Here is a 20,705-nt window from a genome sequence, read left to right as displayed (position 1 = left end):
AGTAATTATTTATAGTATTTTTATATTTTAAGCATAGTTGTACTTTTTCTCACTATTTTATGCAGAGTTAGCATGTCCCTGCCAACTTTGTCTCAATTTTAAATATGAAGATAAAGTACTACATAATATCAAAATTATGAATCAAATCAAACTAAAAAAGTCAAATAATATCTAAAAAACGTATTTATGTGTAAACCCTGTTAAAACATTTTAAATAAAATGTATCCCGTGCTTGGCACGGGGCGTTATACTAGTTAAAATACAAAGTAGGGGTGTTTGCACATGTTATTTTCACATCTTTGATGTATAAAAATGGCCCATTTATTATTTACCATCAAAAGAAAATGAATTAGTTTAAAAAGGAGAAAGTTTCCCAATGGGGATTATGACTATGACATGGTTCATGTGTTCTCCTTTTGTTTATTCACTATTTGAGGTGGAAAGTGGTGGGGAATATCGGAGGATAAGGTTGGATGGCACAAGAAAACCATGAAATGCAGATATTATGTTCCAGTTGGACGTCATAAATAAAGGCGGGCGCCAACCTTTTCCTTATCGAACAAGTCATCAATCAATGACATAACATTTTGCAGGTCGTAATATGCAACTCAACTACTTTGGACAAAAACAGCTTAAATCATCTCTATCATTTGCCATGCATGATTTAAAAAGAACATGAAAAATTATTTTTTTTGACAAAAATAAATGATACTCATTCATTCAAATTGAAAATTGATAGAGTACATAAATATAATGCAAATACGCTAAAAACAAAAAGGATGAATATGTGAACAAGCTCACAACAAAAAGGATGAATATGTGAACAAGCTCACAACATCCATGTTAATAGCATAAAACGGCAAGGTACAAATGCCTACACATATGACTATATTTAAATCTTCGGAATAGCCATGTCTCCGGATCTGCAACGTGGATGACGCCAAAGTCATTGATTGGATCTGCACTGGATCGAAGCTGATCTGACAATCTGAACCGATCAAATACCTGAGAAAAACAAGAAAGACAAACAACGTCGCACAAAGACGACGAACAAACCAATGTCACACGAAGACGACGAAATCGTAAAATAAAAAACGCAACAGATGTGAAAATCACTTATTTCAATAAAAGGGAAATAGAAAAACGAGTTAGAGGGGTGATTTTTGTTCAAAAATTGATCCTAAATCACCCCTCCAACGAAAAGAAGAAAGAAGTGACGGCTAGGGTTTGAGAAAGAGAGAAGAGAAAGAGAAAAAGGCTTAGAAAAAGGCTTGATTGCAACATGAAAAATTAATAGTTTTCCTTTTCTAAAGATCTGGATCGGATTATATTCTCCGAGTATAGTGAGATAATGGACATGTTCCTTTTATGTTTGATTCAAATATGAGAAGATTCAATTTTTCAAAACAAAATTTTGACATAGCTAAGTTAACTCATATCACCTTATTTTTTATTTTTTTTTGTATAATATATATTTTTGTTGTTCTCATTGTTACAATATAGTGATTTGACTGTGAAAACATTTTATGTGAAATCTCGGACACGAATCCAAATCATTAAATAATATTCATTTAAAAGAATTATTAAAAAAAACATCGTAATTTGCACTAATAAAAAAAAACTATCCTAAATTGACACCAGGAAGAATCAAACTTAAGACCTTGAAAAAGAGTACACTCTCAGGTCTCAAGTCAATACCACTAAACCAATATAAATGGGTTTTTTCTATTATGACATTGATAATTATATTTAGAAAATTTGATGTATAAATTCGTTCAAAGAAAATTTAATAATTAAGTTTTGTATGAAGTGTAGTAATAATAAAAAAAAAAAACAATATTGATGACGTATTCTTTTAAAACAAAAAAAAAAAAAAATAGAATTTTAACCATCTATAAAGCCACAATTTGAGACATTGCTTAAGAGATCTAAATTCTGTTATACTCGAACCAATGTATTGTTGTGATTCTTAGGTTTGATGCAAATGATTTATAAAAACAAATTATTTAATTTTACATATTAATCTATGTTACTATCATTGTATATTTAGAAGCTTATATATCGTTCCCTAAAAGAACAAACAAATTCAAAAACCAGTCCAATTTAAACTACTTCAAATAAAATTTTATTTATTTAGAGAGAACTAAATTAATTTTCTCCTTGAAACAAAACTAAATTCATTTATCAGCCTCATCCCAATCTAATTTACAACATCCATGCTAAATCCTATATCTAAATCTAAAACTTTCACATTTAATTGCTACATAAATAAAAAAAAACAATACATTAAGAGTAAAACATTTATTAGTACTCTCCTATACAAAATTACCAATATAAATAAATACTATTGGATTTTATTGCTCTGTAATTGAAACCACTTTAATCTAAAGAACCTTTTTGCTGTGGTGAGGACCTACATGTTTTGTATTCAGAGTCACACTCAACAAAAACATAATACAGTAACATTTATATATTTGCTTCTTTGTTGCATAAAAAAAATATTTTTCAAGTAATTTGATTTTTATCTGCCATCTGCATCCTCATACATTTGCAGTTTGCTCGTTTATCACTTAGGGACTGCAAGTAATAGAAAAAGGAGTGTAAAATTTAATCAGTTAATATCAATCACTATGATGATAAAGGGTGAAATGAATAAGAATTTATGAAATTATAACCATTGGTAAAATTCGTCCTTAAGTTTTGTGAATTTGTAATTCAGCCTTGAAATTTTCAACACAAAAAATAGTCCTTGAATTAAGTTTAGCTATTAGACAACATAACGTGACACGTTAAATGAAGATGTGATAGTTCATGTGAATTCCACATCACTGCCACGTGAAATCATTAGCTATACATAATTGGGTAGATGTCCGAGAGTTATTTTCACTTGAAAATTTGGACAAGAAAAGTAACTCCCAAGCTTTTAGTCATAACAAAATTATAAGTCAATTTCATTCTTAGAGACGTGGCAGTGTCGTGGAGTCCACATGAAATTCCACATCATCATTTAAGGGCCACATGCTGTTGTTTAACGTTTGAACCTAATAGAGAGACTGTTTTGATTGACGTGATACAACTTCAACGACTTAATTGCTAATTCATAAAAGTTATGGACAAATTTGATCGATAGTTACGATTTCAGGGACGAAATTTCCGTTTCACTTGTAAGGATGGGATTGAAACCAAAACCAAATTAACTCTCCTTATATATGTACCTTGAATTGTTTTTGAAGATTTTTAATGTAATCAACAGCCAAGTCCAACATGTCTGATGTGTTAGTTTGCTGCCAAGAACATGAAGAAATGTCAACCTCCAAATACAACTATACTATTAATTAATTAATTAATTAATTATCAAATATTTTCCAAAGTCAAACAAAATTGATGTGTGTAATTTGTACCTTATCCATGTTTGGAACAAGCTCTTGCAATTTCCTCATTCTTTCACTGATCTTAGTTCTTCTTAACTGAAAATAGTTACTTCTTCAAATCATCATTTACAAAAAAATTCATGAATTCAGCATAGTCTGAATAATATCTTCATTCTATCCGTCAAATATTTGTTATGCAAAAGTTTCATTCGATATACTTGTGATTACCGATGATATGCGTGAAAAAACTAATTGGTTTTTGCATTTAAACAAAATCATACCCTCTCGGCAATGCTTCGAGGATGAGTAGCGCAGCCTCTTTTCGCTCGAATTTTACAAGGAACAGAATCTGGAAACTGAAACAACTTCTCCATAGCAATCATCTCAGATGAAGTGTTTGGTAAACTCAACTGATGCGATAATGTATGAACTTGATTTCCAAGCCCTCCACGCTGATGAGTAAAACAAGTTATTCGTATCAACAAAGAGAATCGAAACTTACTTGAAATCCAAAATAAGTGAAGTGAGCTTCCAACACATACCTGAATATCAGAAAACATTTTTTCATTACTACTTCGCCCTCTTTTCAAACCACTGAGATTTTCTGTGAATGATTGAGTATCGTTCCAAGAACTATAGGGGAATCCAGAGCCATAGTGAGTAGAATCGGCATTGCTACCTCCGTCATCAGGGCTAGTTGCTTCAATGTCCTCGTTATCTATTTCTGATATATGTGACAATATTCCTAAGGAAGAAGCATTTCTTGAAGGGAAGCTAAGCTGAGTGTTCAATCGGTTAATAGACGGACTAAGTTCCCCGTTACTACCAATTACCGTGGCATAGTTTCCAACGCCTTTCATGGTAGAAAACCCTGCAATTTATAAACATTATCATCAATAACCATTACGAATGAATTGTATATAGAAATAAAAAATGTCTTAACAACCTAAGATGCAGGTGGGATATCATATCATGTTTTACCATAACATTTGAGAATTATCAATTACAGTTTAATTCGAATGTATCTAAAAGGTAAGCTCAGAATCACATAATTCGCTGCATTCTCCAGAGAACCGCGAACTTGTACTCGCATACCAACTCCCGGTACTTTTGCGAATTGGTTCGTCCTAATTCGCGATCAATTCACAAAAGCTCGTGTAGGGTGACAAAAAGGGAAATTAAAGCATAAGTGGTTGAAATCATTCATACCCTTCACACAAAAAAAAAAAAAAAAAACTACTTCTTTCAACCTAAAACTGAGATTCACTCAATTCAAACAAGGCAACTAACATTTAATTTTCAAGTGAGATAAGAATAAGGGCATGTCATTTTATCCACAAATTGAATCATTAAATTCTAAACTACTAACATAAATTGTACATGTCTCCATCATAATCATTTTTTTTTCCATTTTCATACATACCACAATTTCTAGCCTTATAGGTGATTGCAATTAACTTCATCAACCAAAGTAGCAATATTCTCATTATTACTCATAAAAATACAAAGTTGCATAGCTGAATCCAAAAAACTAAAACATCATTAAAATTTCCAAAAGAACACCCTACAACAAAAAAATCACTCATAAAAATGCAAAGTTTCATAGTTAAATTCATAAGCCAATACACATATCATCATTAATATTAGAGTACTGCTCTTCTCCCATCTGTTTTTGCTCAATCCCGTCAAAATAGCCGAGGGTGAGTTAACTCACGCAGGTGTATTCTCAACGTAAGTTAACTCACGCAGATGTATTTCTCAACGGGAATGAGCAAAACCAGATGGGAGAAGAGCTCTCTTAATATTATTACTCAAAAAATGCAAAGTTTCATAGTTAAATCAAAAAAACAAAAACAACATTAAAATTTCCAAAAGAACCAAACCAAAATAACAACATAAAACAGATTACCATTTTGAAAGGAAATGTTGGAGAAAAGACCAGCAGGGGAACTACCCTGTCTAAGAAGATTTGAACCAAAACTCTTATCATGTAATGTTTCTTGATCCATTCCCAATGAACCAACCAATCCAAAAGAACCATCCATAGCAGAACTTGAAGTAGAAGTAGAACCATGTCTAGGATAATGAGGTGGCAAACCAGAACCACCAGCACCATAACCAGAATTCATTTCCTTAGAACAAGATAAACCAGAAATATTATTATTATCATTACTCACGAATCTCTCTGATTCAGAACCATCCCAAAAATGTTTAGTAAGTTTATTAGAATCAGCAGAAGGTGTAAGATTTGAAAAAAGTGAACTAGGTGCAGAACGAAAACGAAGCAACCCAGAAGAATATGATTGGTTCTGTTGTTTGAGTTGATGATGAGTATTACTATTAGAATCCATTATAAATAATGTTACTGTAAAAAGATTAAATGTGAAAACAGAGAATCATTAAAAAAAAGTTTTTCAGCTTAGGAACAAAGCAGGGGTGAGATAAGATCTTGTAAGAGAAGTTTGCACGCAATTCAAAGAAGAGAAGAGGTGGCTATGGTGTTTGTTTGGTTTTGAGATAGAAAAAAAGAGAGAGATCAAAGTGAAAGGGACAAGGAAAGATAGGGATAAATAAAAAGGGATGCTATATATGCTATAAGTGAAGAAAGAAGCTTTTAGATTTGCTTTTGAAAAGAGTGAAAGAAAGGAAGATCTTCTTGTTAGAGAGAGAGAGAGAGTGAAGTCGGTATTTATCTTGTAATGTTGGTGGCTAAATTAAGCCAATCAGAAAGTACATAAAGACATCGATTGGTCCCCCTCACCGAAGGGAATGCCTTAAATAAATCAATCAAATGAGTTGCCAAAAATATGAGCTAGTAGTACTGTACCTCCTGTCACTAATATAAATAAAAATATATTTTTTAGATATATTTAATTAATGATGTATATGGTCTTTATTATATGTCACATGTAACGCCATTTTCGTTTAATCGTTTATTTAATCGAGTTTAGGTGATTATATTATAATTATATAATATATACATGATTTTGGTATGTTTTGATGATTTATGATGATTTGATCGATGACGTGATGAGTTATGAGTTTTGGAAGATTTGATAAGGATATGAGAATTATTTTATTGTTAAATAAAATAAAGATTTGAAAATAATATAAAATATTTAGTTAAGGGCTGTTTTGATATTTTAGATAGTTTTGGGGGAGAAAGTGAGATAAGATAAGTATTTAAGAAGAGGTATATATAGGTTAAACCTAGTTTTAGAAAAACATTGTACGTACGACTGTTTTGGAGAAAAAGGGAGAAAAAGCCAAGTCTAGAGAAACCAAGGAAGAGTGCTGCGATTTTCTTCAAACAAGGTAAGGGTGAGACTAATAATTCAATAATGTTGATTGCTGTGATTCTGATGATTAAATGGCAAAGTTAGGATTGTTTTAGAAAAGTTTGGAAATTAGGTCAAAACCCTAAAAATTTATGATCAAATGGTAAAACTTGTTTAGATTGATGTAGAAATCGTCCTTTAACCTTAGAACATGTTTAGGATGGATTATGGAATCAAAATTAGGCTTTGAACCGTGTTATTTGAGGGATTTTCAAGAAAACCCGTAGTCTGCCCGTGCTTCTGTTCATCGCTCGCCACGGCGAGTGATGATCCTCGCCTCGCGAGGGATGAACTTCATCGCTCGCCACGCGAGCCCTTTCCCTTCGCCTCGCGAGTTGTTTGGTGCAACTCGCCATGGCGAGCAACCCTTCCTCGCCTCGCGAGCTTAGGCAGAGAGCATGTCATATTTTGTGTTTCGACCTTTTTAGTTGGACCTTGAGTGCCTTTGAGTGCCTGAACATGCCTAGTATTGATTAGGAATGAATGTAGGATCAGAGGGAACCCATAACAAGTTTATTTTGGGAGTTAAGTGGTACTCGCCATGGCGAGTAAGAACTCTCGCCTCGCGAGCACAGCCAGGATGCAGTTGCTTGTGTGTTTGTGCGATCTGTGTCGCATGTGTTGATCTGGAGTGAACCCCTAACTAGTAATAAGACCTAATGATGACGTTTAATGCAGTCTGTAGAGTTGTTCAAGTTACGTTGATATTAATTGGACATGAACTAATGTATTGTATATTCATGCAAGATATGAAAGCTTGATAATGATGCAATTTATGTGCTATTGATATAATGATATCATCTCGTTTATGTGACCTGTTTATGCTGCTTCCGTTATTTAACTAAGTGCATAAGTATATGATGAAGTTAGCTCCAAATTATTGGATGCATGTTGATATGTTGATTACGATGTTTTGTTCATAAGTGTCCATGCATAGCATCTCATTGAGCTTAGTCCTCACCACGAATATTAGGAGCTTTGTCCTCCGCACGTTTTATAGGAGCTTTGTCCTCCGCACGATTAAAGTATATTAATACTTATGATGACGATTGGTACCACATGCATATAAGGAGTCTAAGAGCATTGTCGCATTGTCATGATTAAGATGCCTTGTTGATAATGATTGATTACGTGATTATGTGATAAGTGTTTATCGAATATGTTATGTTGTTCATGATAATTGGATATATGATTATGTTATAACTGTTTAGCAATTATGCAATGTTATTTAAGGAATGATTATGATGTTAATTTATGATTCGCAATTACATTGATTAATGTTATTTGATTATGAAATCTCACCCCTTCTGCTTGAAAATGTTGCCCTTCGTATGGGTAACTTGCAGGTGATCGTGCTTAGTGTGCAGTTGTCGTCGTGAGTGGCCTTGCCTTCTCTGTGTCGTCTAGGTCGCTCTGATACGTAACGGGATGGGGTTATATGCTATAACATGCTTCATTCTTTTACGTGAACTGCTATGATAATTTCTGTTTTGATTAACTCTTTTGAGATACTTTATTGGGGCCTGCGTGCCAAACTGATTTATGGTTTATGAACTAATATTCCGCTGCTATGTTAAGATATTATGTGGAAGTTAAATTATTATTTAACTGTTTTCGGATTACGTTTCTATGTGATATCCCGTTTATGGTTTTTACTCTGATAAATGTTTAAGAAATTTGTATATTGGGAAAACGGGGTGTTACATCATATGCATCATTAATTGAATGTATCTAAAAAATGAATTTTTATTTATATTAATGACGGGAGGGTATATACGAGAATAATTTTTTACTTGTTTTTCTTTAGATTCCTACGTCGCATAATAACTAAGACATTTGAAAAAGAATATTGATAAATTTCACTTTTCAATATAATGTTAGTTACTTTTATCAATTTAACTTTAATTATTAATATTTTCACCACTCTTAATTCAATATATTATACTTTATATTTATGATAAAGAAAAATGCATCAATACTTGACAAAGACACTCAAAACAATTTTATCTCTCTTTCATTTATACATTTTTCTTAATTTATGTGAAATGATCAACTGACTCAGTTAAACTGCGACGAAGGGAGTAATATATTCTTGTAATGTGTTTTACTACCGGTGTTTTAAAAACTGACTAGATCTTTGTCTTAGTGTTACTCGATTAAGAAATAATTAATCAAATCATTGAACCATTGATTGAACTTCACGTCTGAATCGATTAAGTCAAATGACTTACATACTCCCTCTGTCCCGGATTAACTGAGTCATTTGTTCATTTCATACATATTAAAAAAATTGTATAAACGAAGGAGAGAGAAAAAAATGATTTTAAGTGATCTTGTTATGTATCAGTGCATTCTCGACTATCATAAATGCAAAGTGAAATATATTGAATTAAGAGTGATGAAAGTAATATTAATTACAGTTATCATTAAAAAAGTTACTATTCTAGACTCTTAAAGAGTGTCTCGGGGGCACTCGTTAACATTTCTCATTAGAAAAAAGTAGTTAATATTGTATTAAAAAATGAAATGAGTCAATTATTTTAGGACAATATTTTTACAAAAGGCTCAGTTATTATGGGACGGATGTAGTAGCTATTAAATCAAATTGAAACGTAAGACTTGGTTTTTAGATTTTTTTTTAAAAAAATTAACACATAAATGTAAAATAAATAAATTAAAATAACATATATGCAAATCCTCAAAACTTTTTTTGATCAAAGTCCAAAAGTTAATGAAAATCGCTTTCCTAACATCAATAACTTTCTAAAAACACATGAAAGTTACGAAATTAACCCAACGGTAGTTAACTACCATTGAGGCCACCTACCGCTGTGTATGTCTACATATCCAAGTCAGAAGCAACCTTCGAGCCACTCTCTCATCACACTCTCTCTCAAAATCTCAATTATCACACACACACACACACTCTCTCTCTCTCTCTCTCTCTCTCTCTCTCTCTCTCTATATATATATATATATATATATATATATATATATATATATATATATATATCAAAATCTCTACTAAAATCACTCAATCTCTCAAAAGCATTCAAAAAAATTGCTCCAAAATTGCAAGTAAGTAATCACTTAGGCTATTAACATACAAATTAGTTGGTATATATGTTTATAGTTTTAGTTGCAGTCTTAATTTTAAATTTTGATTTTTCTTTTTAAATATAGTTATGTTGTAGATTTGAAATGCTATTAACAAGTATTATGAATACTTGTTATAATAAAATATGGCACGTTTCACATATCTCAAAGCATGTGATGTTTTAGACACGACTCTACATGCATGTGGTACCATTGGATGTCGGTAGTAACTTTATTGATTGATCCATCTACATATCTCTGCATATCTCTACATATCTCCATATATATGACTTATTGATTGACTCAACCAATTTCTCTTTGGGGTTAACCACTTTTCCGTCAGCATTTGCAGTAATACCCTTTTTGGATCTTTGATACCTTCTCCATTGAGTGCGCGTCATAGGATTCCTGCTTTGTAATTGTTACTATATGCATATTTCTTCGACTCATCTGGATTTTCAACATCAGTGGTGACATTTTTAGTAACAACATTACTAGTATTGCCTTTCACCACATTGTTCTTCGCATATTGGACATTTTTATGGGTCGACCGAGCCCATTTCTGTACAGGTGCCTCAGCATGGGGAACATAAGCTTTCCCTTGACCATTTTTGTTAACATAATTAGTGGTCGAAGAGTTATTGATGAAAGAGATATAACTCTTAGTGAAAGAGAACTTTGGTTTATGATCAGTATACCATTTTCCTCTCTTCTTGGATTCTGGAATGTCATTGTCAAGGATTTTGGTAGCCTCATTGTCGAACACCGAACTTCATCTAGGCACAACATTACCTCAGAATTCTTCAATCTGCAACAATTGAGGAAATCAATCAGCTCCTCTTCAACCATGGGATAAGTTGTTTTTGCCTTCTCATCGAACTGAAGTTCTGAAAAGATTTCATCAGCATCTTTGGGACTTCCAGAAACTTCTACCATCTGATATTAGCCAACATCATCATTTTCTTTGACAGATAGTTTTTCCACAACGTATGCAATGGCTTCCACCATGTTACAACTTGCAACTTCATTGTACATTACGTCGACATCTTTTAATGGATCCACATCCACTTGCATTTGAGGCGTTGTTTTGTCTCCAAACTTTAGCCTGCCTTCATTCAGACCTCTTTGCACTAAGTCCCTGAAGAGTACACAATGTGAAGTCTTATGACCCCAAAAATTATGATATTTACAAAACCCTCTCTTTTTATGTTGCTCTAATGGTAGGATTTTTAAACCGTTAGGTACCACCACTTGACCATCAGCAACTACGAGATCAAAAATCTCATCTTCAAAACCAAATTAGGATCCTGACTCATTATCCCCATTAGGATCTTCTTCAACAGCAAGAGACAAACTCTCTTTTGATGGTCTTCTTTTTGATTCGACCATTCTCTGATCACCCTTTGGGTCAACAGTCTCATCTTCAAGGCTTGTAGAAACTCCTTTCTTAAACCGCTAGTACCTTCTCCATTGAGTTCTTGTCATGGGATTCTTTCCCTTGTAGTTGTTTCTATAAGCAAACTTCCTCGACTCAAAGGCAGTATGTAACGCCCACTTTCGTTTAGTTAATTATTTAATCGAGTTTAGACGATTATATTATATTTATATAATATATGTGTGAGTTTTGTTGATTAAGATGATTTGGATGATTTTGATGTGTTTTGATGATTTGATGAGATTATGAGACTTATTTTATTGTTAAATAAAATAAGATATGAAAATAAAATAAAATATTTAGTTGAGGGCTGTTTTAAGATTTTAGAGAGTTTTGGGGGAGAAAGTGAGATAAGATAAGATATGAAGAAGAGATATAAAAAGGAAAGACCTAGGTTTAGAAGACGTTTTGTACGTACGACTGTTTTTGGAGAAAAGGAGGAAAAACCAAGATAAGACCAAGAACACCTAGGAGAGCTGCGATTTTCATCAATTAAGGTAAGGGTGAGACTAATAATTCAGTAATGTTAATTTCTATGATTCTGATGATTAATTGACAAAGTTAGGATTCAATTAGAAAGTTTCGAAATTAGGTCAAATCCCTAAAATTGATGATCAAACGGTAGAAATTGATTAGATTGATGTAGAAACTGTCCCCTGACATTATAATATGTTTAGGATGAATTCTGGAATTGAGATTAGGCTTTGAGCCATGAGATTAGATGAATTTTTGAAGAAAACTGCATTCTGCCCGAGCCAACATTCATCGCTCGCCCTGGCGAACGATGATCCTCGCCTCGCGAGGGATGAAGTTCACCGCTCGCCACGCGAGCCAAAACCCCTCGCCTCGCGAGTTACATGTCGTAGCTCACCACAGCGAGCAACCCTACTCGCCATAGCGAGCATGACCAGAGAGCATGTCGAGTTCTGAGTTTTTGACTTTTGAGTTGAACCTTAGATGCCTTTGAGTACCTTTAGGTGTATACTAAAGATTAGAGGATGATTTAGAACAAGATTGAACCTGGAACAACCTTAGTTGGGAATCTGGCTTGTACTTGCCATGGCGAGCAGATGCTCTCGCCTCGCGAGCACTTCCAGAACTGAGTGCATTTGAGGATTTTGAGACCTGAGTTGCTTGGATTGATTAGGAAAGGAACTTTAGGTACTAATGAGACCTATTTAAGATATTTAATGAGAACTGTGAAGCTATTATGAAATGCTAAGTGATTATAATGTGATTTATTGATTGATTGCATTACTTGAATTATTATTGAATGATCAAGAAGTTGTTGAAAATGAATTGAAATTAAGCTGTTGATGTGATCTGAATTATGCTGCTATTGTTAATTAACTAAGTTGCATGAGTCTGAATAAGATAATTAAAATGATGATGAACTCCAAATTATTGGATGTATAAGAGATTTGATGATTAAGATGTTTTGTTGATAGAGTCCATGCATTAGCATACATTGAGCTTTGTCCTCACCACGATTTGAGCTTTGTCCTCACCACGATTGGAGCTTTGTCCTCCCCACGATGCTTAAAGTATATTAATACTATGATGACGATTGGTACCACATGCATATAAGAGGTCTAAGTTGCATTGTCGCATTTGTCGAGTCTAAAGATGTTATGTTATTGATGATGATTGAATGTTGGGATTACTTGATAATTGTTATCAAAGATGCAATGATGATTAAGACTGTTTATGATGTTAATTATGATTTCGAATTATATTGATTAATATTATCGTGTTATGAAATCTTACCCCTTCTGCTTGAAAATGTTGCTCTTCGTATGAGTAACTTGCAGGTGATCATGCTTAGTGTGCAGTTTGCTGTCGTGAGTGGCCTTGCCTCACTGAGTCGTCTAGGTCGCTCTGATACGTAACGGGATGGGGTGTTATGATATGCATGCTTCATTCTCTTACGTGAACAATTATGTTATTTTATGATATTGAATTAACTCATTTGAAATATTTTGATGGGGCCTGCGTGCCAAAATGATTTATGGTTTTCGAATTAATTTCCGCTGCAACGTTTGAAATATTTGTTAAAGTTAAATTGTTATTTAACTGTTTTGCGATTACGTTTGAATGTGATATCCCGTTATTTGATGTTTACTCTGATAAATGTTTAGAAATTTTTATATTGGGAAGACGGGGTGTTACACAGTACCATTTTTGTTGTTATCCACAACACTTGTGTTTCTTTTCACCACATTGTTCTTCCCATGCTGCACATTCTTATGGGTCGACTGAACCCATTTTTGGTTGGGTGCATAAGGGACTAAAGCTTTTCCTTGACCACTTTGATTGACATAATTGGTGGTCGAAGAGTTATTGATGAAAGGAATATAACTCTTTGTAAAGGAAAACTTAGGTCTATGATCACCATACCATTTCCCTATTTTCTTAGGATTTGGGATAGAACCTTCGAGGCCTTTAGTTACCTCTTTTTCAAACACATCACTACATATGGGGCAGAGCATTACCTTAGAATTCTTCAGCTTGCATCGATTGAGGAAATCAATCAATTCTTTTTCAACTGTGGGATATGACGTTTTTAACTTCTCATTGAACTAAGGTTCTGGAGAAATCTCTTCGACGTGTTCTGCAACTTTAGTGATGTCCACCATTTGACATTCGGCAACCTCAGCTTCTCCTTCTACTTCTACTTCGACAGATAAGCCTTCGACAACATCAATGATTGCTTCAACCATATTGCAACCTGCAATGTCAGTTTACATCATGCTCGCATCCTTCAAAGGATCATAGTCTAATTTCACTCAAAATCTGGCTTGTTTCCAAATTTCAACCTGCCTTCATTATGACCCTTATGAACCAAATCCTTGAAAAGGGAACATCGAGAGGTGTTATGTCCCAAGAAGTTATGATATTTACAAAAACCTCTTTTCTGACATTGTTCTAGTGGTGGAATTTTACATCCTTAGGTGCTACCACTTGACCATCAGCAACTAAGAGATCATAAATCTCGTCGCATTTGGTTACGTTGAACGTATATGTCTTGGGGACATATCTTTCATTGCTTGTTTCGACAAGATTATTCCCATCGGAGGGCCTTAACGATTTACACGTATAAGGGGGCCCTGATTTTAACTCAGCAATATCAACCTCCTTTATTTCGACACCGCCAAAAGCTATGTCAAATTCTTGGTTGCTTTCGTCTGATGCGATATAAGCAACCTTTTCTTTCCTAAATGTTTCTGAGTTCTGGCTTTTTCAGCCTTTAGTCTTTCGACATGTCAAACGCTATTGGACAATCGGACCATATCTCTCAAGTGTTGAGTGTCTAATTTCTTTTGAATGGAATAATCTAGGCCACCAGCGGCCATTTCGACTAACTCGTTGTTTACACTGAAATTTGGTAAACAATCGCTGGTTTCAAAAATGTTTACTTGCAAGATCAACCAGTAAATCTTAAGAGCATATTGTGCTTTCATTATCCCTTTTAGACGTGACACTTGTTCTTAAAGATCTTTGATAGAAACAAGAATAAAAATAAAGAGGATCGAATCCAACCCAGTTGAATCCAATCGAAGTTTGGTGCAAATAACAGTAAAGAAATTACTTAAAATGAATAAGTAAATTGCAAAGACATTTAAAGAAATGTATTGAAATTGCATGGACTGAATAAAAGTTGGTGCACATGTTCATACATTGCAACTTCTGACTCGTTTGTCGCTTCCATACGGACAGTATTGAGTGTAAGTTTTTAGTATGATTGAATTGTGACCCTTTTTTCCTAAGAAAAACTACTATTTATACAAACAGGGGAATAACTACCTAGTCATAGCCATTCGATTTGAATATCAAATAAGCCGTTACAACATTTTGACCTTATCCACAGAAATAACTGTTTTCGATATCTTTCCGCCCATCGAACCGGAACTAGCATCTTTGATTCTCGTCACAAACATATCTTCGATAGAATTTTATAAGGTCAAGTTCATCTCCTCAGGTCAAACTCTTTGACCATATTAAATGATACCCTTTTCACAAATATTGGCTAACAAATTGCCCCCCATAAACGTTATGTTCGAACTCGTTCTTCGATCAGGAGAATTTTGCGTTTCTGAATCAAAACAATTTTTCGATGAGATATGAGAAATTTGAGTGACGTCACTCTCTTAAAAAGGGCATTTTAAGAGATACTTTCAAACTGTCCCCACCATGGCTTAGTGGGCCATGTTCTATCATTGGAAACCATAAAAAAAAAAAAAAACAATTGTTCCATACGATTGCTGACATCTGTAAAAAAATCAAAGGTTATATATAACCTCAAGACCTATTTTTACTTTCACTTTGTCTTCTTTTCATCCGTTTTTACTCTTCTCACTGCACCCTCCTTCTTTACGATAAAACATTGTTCATCGCAAATTTTTTGTAAAATCCAAACCAAAATCTTTTTCCAACTTCATTGTTTTCAATCACAATCAAATTATCCTCATGACTCGTCTTCTCAAACAACAAAATGTCATGAAAAAACCGATCCCATTCATCTCAGAAATGTTCAATTTATGGAAGAGCCAGATATCAAGGAAGCTGAAGATAAAATCTAGAAATCCTAGGTAATCATTTCATGCCCTAACTCATCGCATGCATACCTAGGGCCTTTGCCAGATGATCCCGAAGACTTAGAAAAACTCAACGTTGTTTTCCCTTGTAATGAGGGACAGTTACCTCTCATTTTTTCAAAAGGTCCTTATGACCTGAGTTTTCTGAAATCCAAATTTAGGACTGAGCCAAAAATAGATAATAATGAGAAATATCTTTGTTGGTTGGACAAAGTAGAAAGAGTTAAAGGTTCCTTTTGGAGGGAAATGGGGATTTTTGATCTTATCCAGCTGTCTAGACAAGGACCCAAATATCAAACTGAAATGATCATTGCTGCCCTACATTTCTTGAACCCTTCGACCAATAGTCTTCATTTAAAATGTGGGATGCTTACCCCCACTTTATTAGATGTTGCTGGCCTTAATGGTTTAAAACCTATTGGCCAAATTTTCGACCCTGATACACATTCATCAGAGCTGACTTTCGATTTCACTAGGCCTGCCTATGGCAATTTCATAATTGACCATCATGATACCTCTAGTACTGGAGTATCCGATCAAGAGCATATTGCTTTTTTGACTTATTAGTTGTCAATGTACATTTCTTGCTCGAGATCAATTCAAATTCCCAAGAAGTTCACAACCTTAGCTATACAATTGCACGAAGGAAGACATTTGCTTGAGTAAGCTTATTTTGGGGTCTCTATATGAGAATCTGAATCAAGCGGTATCTAGCATTAAGGATTTCCAACCTGGTAGCAGCCTTATTATACCTGGCCCCATTTGGTTATTCCAATTATGACTCTTAGCCACTTTCAGAACAAAGTTAGCAGTACACTTGCCCACAACTCTTTCGAAAGCTTATGAGAATAGATCAATCGAAGGATTAGGTTTGGCCATGCTTCAGTATGGTAACAGGAGTTCCCCAAATTTGTTTGCCATCGCTTACAATGCTTTCTTGAGTTGCACCTCTTTTACCCCTTCGATGGCTCCTTTTACCACTAGGACTCGTGGGCCGACTTGGTTCACAACAAAGTTTCCATCTGATTCCATCGAAGATGAGGTTGATGTTAATGCTATATGGGAAGCTTATCTAACCCCGACCTTTCTATCTAGTAGAATCACTGCTGGGAGCCCATATGGAGTATATGGCTATCAGCCCAACCATGTAGCCAGGCAGTTTGGCTTGGTTCAAATCAGGCCAAACTCATTGTACAAATGCGTAGACGACCTGAGGCAACCTCCGATAGAGCATGTATGTAGATCTATCTTGCGTCGAGCTCAAAGGCAAAAACTTATTTTCGAGCCAAAGCCCTTTGTTTCAACTTTTGCATGCACAGAAACATTCTATCGATGGTGGCAACACTACTTCAAGCGTCAAGCCAATCGCATAGATCCTGATACTCTGCTTCCTGAACTGATTCTTGCTTTTCATGCTGTGCAGAAGAAATCGAAGAAAAACAAAGGTACGCATATTCGAGAAATTCAAGCTTTCCAAAATTTCTTTCAAACTGTATATGACCCTCTGCATCTAAAGAGGACAGTCTATTATGCCGCTAAAACACTAAGGGATAAAATTCATGACAAAATTGCCTCAATGACATTCCCACCTTTCACCCCCAGTAAATATCTTTTTGCCTACATTTTAAAACGAAGTTTCCCTCTCTGCCAACTAGCCGGTTGGCGGTGGCCTTCAGGCCACCCTATCCCAAATGGTTGTTTTGTGATAGTTTAATGGGAATGAAACAAAAATTTATAAAGAAAGACAAGGACAAGGTGACTGCCACTAAGCACAATTTGTACACCTTTAGAGGCCATCTACATTTAGATCATCCTCACATTCGAATTCTGTCTGATATAGGATTAGGTACGAAATTTTCCAATTCCTGCAGAATTCAGTCAACCTTGAATTTCTATTTAATGAAAAGGGAATTTCACTTATCTGTTCTATCTGATTCTGGCTTGTAGCTCTTCCTTTGGCCTCAGGGGATGTCACACCCCGTTTTCCCAACTTAAAAATTTCACATATAAATCAGAGTATTTCAACATAAACGGAATGTCACATTCTTTTCTTAAAATCATAAACTGAATAAATAACTATTTATCCTTTAAAATTCAATAACAAAATCTTTAATACTTCGCAGCGGAATTTATTTAATAACTAAAACAGTCTTTGGCACGAAGGCCTCTTCATAAATGTCTCATAAAAATCCAATCTAAAAATATAGTCATAAATCTTCAAAAACACTACGTAAGGAATAGAAAAGCAATAACAAAGTTCCCATCCCGTTACGTATCAGAGCACCTAAGACACACGAGAGAGCTAATCCACTCACGACAGCAATCTAACAGCAACTTAAACTCGATCACCTGCAAGTTACTCATACGAAGAGCAACATTTCCCAGCAGAAGGGGTGAGATTTCACAAAACAATAATATCAAGCATATAATTCAATAATTATATTTAACAACATAAATAACTTCATCTATTAGTAATAATAATTCTTCATGTAATAATTCTTAATAGTTTAACCAACTTCTAATCATCATTTCATAATAACATATCAACACAACTTAATCATCACTTAATAATAATAATCATATACAACATGACATAATCATCACTTAATGATAATAATCATATAAACAAACAACATATTCATCATCTTATATTGATATAACAACAACATAAACAACAATGATTAATAAATATTAATACTTCACTTAGTTCTTTATTAACAACTCATTGACAAATGACAACTCAACGACAACGACAACGCAACTTCTACAACTTATCAACTCGACAACTTGACAATCTTGACAACTCGACAACTTGACTATGCAACTTAATCTTCTAATCATGCATGTGGTACCAATCCAGGCATCAAGCCCCCAACGTATTTGAGCGTAAATAGGCTCCCAGGGCATCAAGTCCTCAACTTTATTTGAGCGTAAAAAGGCTCCCAGGGCATCCAGCCCTCAACTTAATTGAGTAAAGGCTCCAGGGCATCAAGCCCCCAACAATGAAATGCTAATGCATGGACTCGACCTCTTAAACATCTTAAATCGACAACCTCTTATATAATCCAATACTTTGGAACTTCATCATCTTAATCAACTTAGACCGACTCATGCAGCTTAGTTAAATACCAACAGCGACATAGCAGTATACAAAACAGCATGACATAATAATATTAAATGCAAGTCAACAACATCTCAAATATACATTCATAATTCAAGTAATAAGTATGACATCATAATCAACATCAACACATCCTAAAACAGCTTCACAGGTTATCATTAATATTGTAAACAACTACCATTCCTACCCCAAAGACCAACTCATGAACTCATTAGACCCTTTATACAAGGTTATCTCCTTCCTAAAAATATCTTTAGATGGTTAGGATAAAGTTCCTACACTTAAGAAGAATTCTGGAAACATTTGGAGTGAAGAAAATTGCATTTTTAAGGTTTCTGGTAAGACAGCATCAGACATACTAAAATTACAGATTTTTCTGTCAAAATCGCCTCATGATCACTAGAATCGCCTTATGATTTCGACAGCATCAGACATACTAAAATTATAGATTTTCTGTCCAAATCGCCTCATGATCACTAGAATCGCCTCATGATTTCGACAGCATCAGATTTTCACCCTTCACGTTTTCGCGCCTAAAAATCAAACCGTTAACCCGTTTTCGATGCCGTTTTCGCCTACGCGCTCCTGACACTTACCTCTATCACAATCTACAGAAAAATTCCAGTTTCAACCACCCAAAAATCGGTTTCCAAAACCTCACATAATCACTCATTTGCAAAAACATTTAGACACCAACTCTTCAAGCGAAAATCCCAATTTTCATCAATCCAAACTCAAAAACTGATTAGGAATTTAACCTATGATTATTCTACAACATGAACACCACCTATTACTTTAATTCATCAGATTATCCACTCTTTCTACATCAATCTAACAATTTTTCATCAATTCCTCACTTTAACCCTAATTCTCAAATCCTCCAAAACTAATCCCACCCTTGTTAAATTTAATCATCAGAATTACAGACTTAATAAGATTGAATGTTAGTCTCACCCTTACCTTATAAGATGAAATCGCAGCCCCTCTAGGTCTTCTCCCTTCTCTTGGCTTTTTGTCCCTTTTCTCCAAAATTGATCGTACGTTATGTTTTTCTAAACTAGGTCTCTCCTATTTATAGCTTTTCTTTTCTATTTTATCTTATTTCTCTTTCTCCCCCAAAACTCTCTAAAATCTCATAACAACCCCTAAACTCAATATTCTAATATATATATATATATATATATATATATATATATATATATATATAATATAAAATATTTCTATAACAAATAACAAATATATCTCTATAACAAATATATTTCTATAACATATATATTTCTAAACCAAATAGCATATATATTATACTAATAAATACCAACATATAACATAACAAAATATCACTCATCAAAATAAATCATATAAATCACACAAATCATATAAGTATATTCTAAACTCATTAAAATAATCAAATAATTAAAGAGGGCGTTACAGGGGACGTAGGGCAGCATGAAGAAGAGAGCTCTCCAAAAACTTCCAAATCGAAATCCGACAAAGCTTCCAAAAAGAAGAAATCTTCGAAGACAGAAAAAAGAAAACATTCTGAAAAATCTTCAAAAGAAAAGAACGATTTTACTGTCGAAGATGTCGTAAGTCATTTCTTGATCCATTCAAACTTCACCATTTGGAGAAATGAATTCTAACTTTGAATTTATTCTGTAGGTCGAAGTATCCCCTGGCGCTATCGAGAGGCTTGTAATTTCTGAACCTCTTAAAACCAAAGAGGGTCGTAAGAAAAGAAAACACGATTCT

At 34.1% G+C, this 20,705-nt stretch overlaps 1 protein-coding gene across 1 annotated transcript; it reads right to left on the bottom strand.

Annotated features, from left to right (window-relative positions):
* Positions 1–2,160: 2,160 nt before the first annotated feature.
* LOC25483400 (transcription factor bHLH130) lies at positions 2,161–6,099 on the bottom strand. Its single transcript, XM_013612085.3, has 6 exons — positions 5,281–6,099; positions 3,914–4,242; positions 3,653–3,823; positions 3,402–3,467; positions 3,216–3,284; positions 2,161–2,577 (listed from the first exon to the last, which is right to left on the bottom strand). Exons 1-6 carry the CDS (start codon positions 5,720–5,722, stop codon positions 2,506–2,508), a joined length of 1,149 nt encoding a protein of 382 aa, XP_013467539.1. The 5' UTR covers positions 5,723–6,099; the 3' UTR covers positions 2,161–2,505.
* Between the last annotated feature and the right edge of the window lie 14,606 nt (positions 6,100–20,705).

The sequence above is a fragment of the Medicago truncatula genome, chromosome 1 (assembly GCF_003473485.1).
Source record: "Medicago truncatula cultivar Jemalong A17 chromosome 1, MtrunA17r5.0-ANR, whole genome shotgun sequence".
Lineage (NCBI taxonomy): Eukaryota > Viridiplantae > Streptophyta > Magnoliopsida > Fabales > Fabaceae > Medicago > Medicago truncatula.
This window is presented reverse-complemented; position numbering and strand designations above follow the sequence as displayed.

Excerpts from the sequence above, each read along its gene's own strand:
- LOC25483400 (XM_013612085.3), bottom strand. The coding sequence starts at position 5,722 with ATGGATTCTAATAGTAATACTCATCATCAACTCAAACAACAGAACCAA. Across the intron at positions 4,243-5,280 it reads CAACATTTCCTTTCAAAATG|GGTTTTCTACCATGAAAGGC; the intron begins GTAATCTGTTTT and ends TATAAATTGCAG. Across the intron at positions 2,578-3,215 it reads ATCTTCAAAAACAATTCAAG|TCCCTAAGTGATAAACGAGC; the intron begins GTACATATATAA and ends TATTACTTGCAG.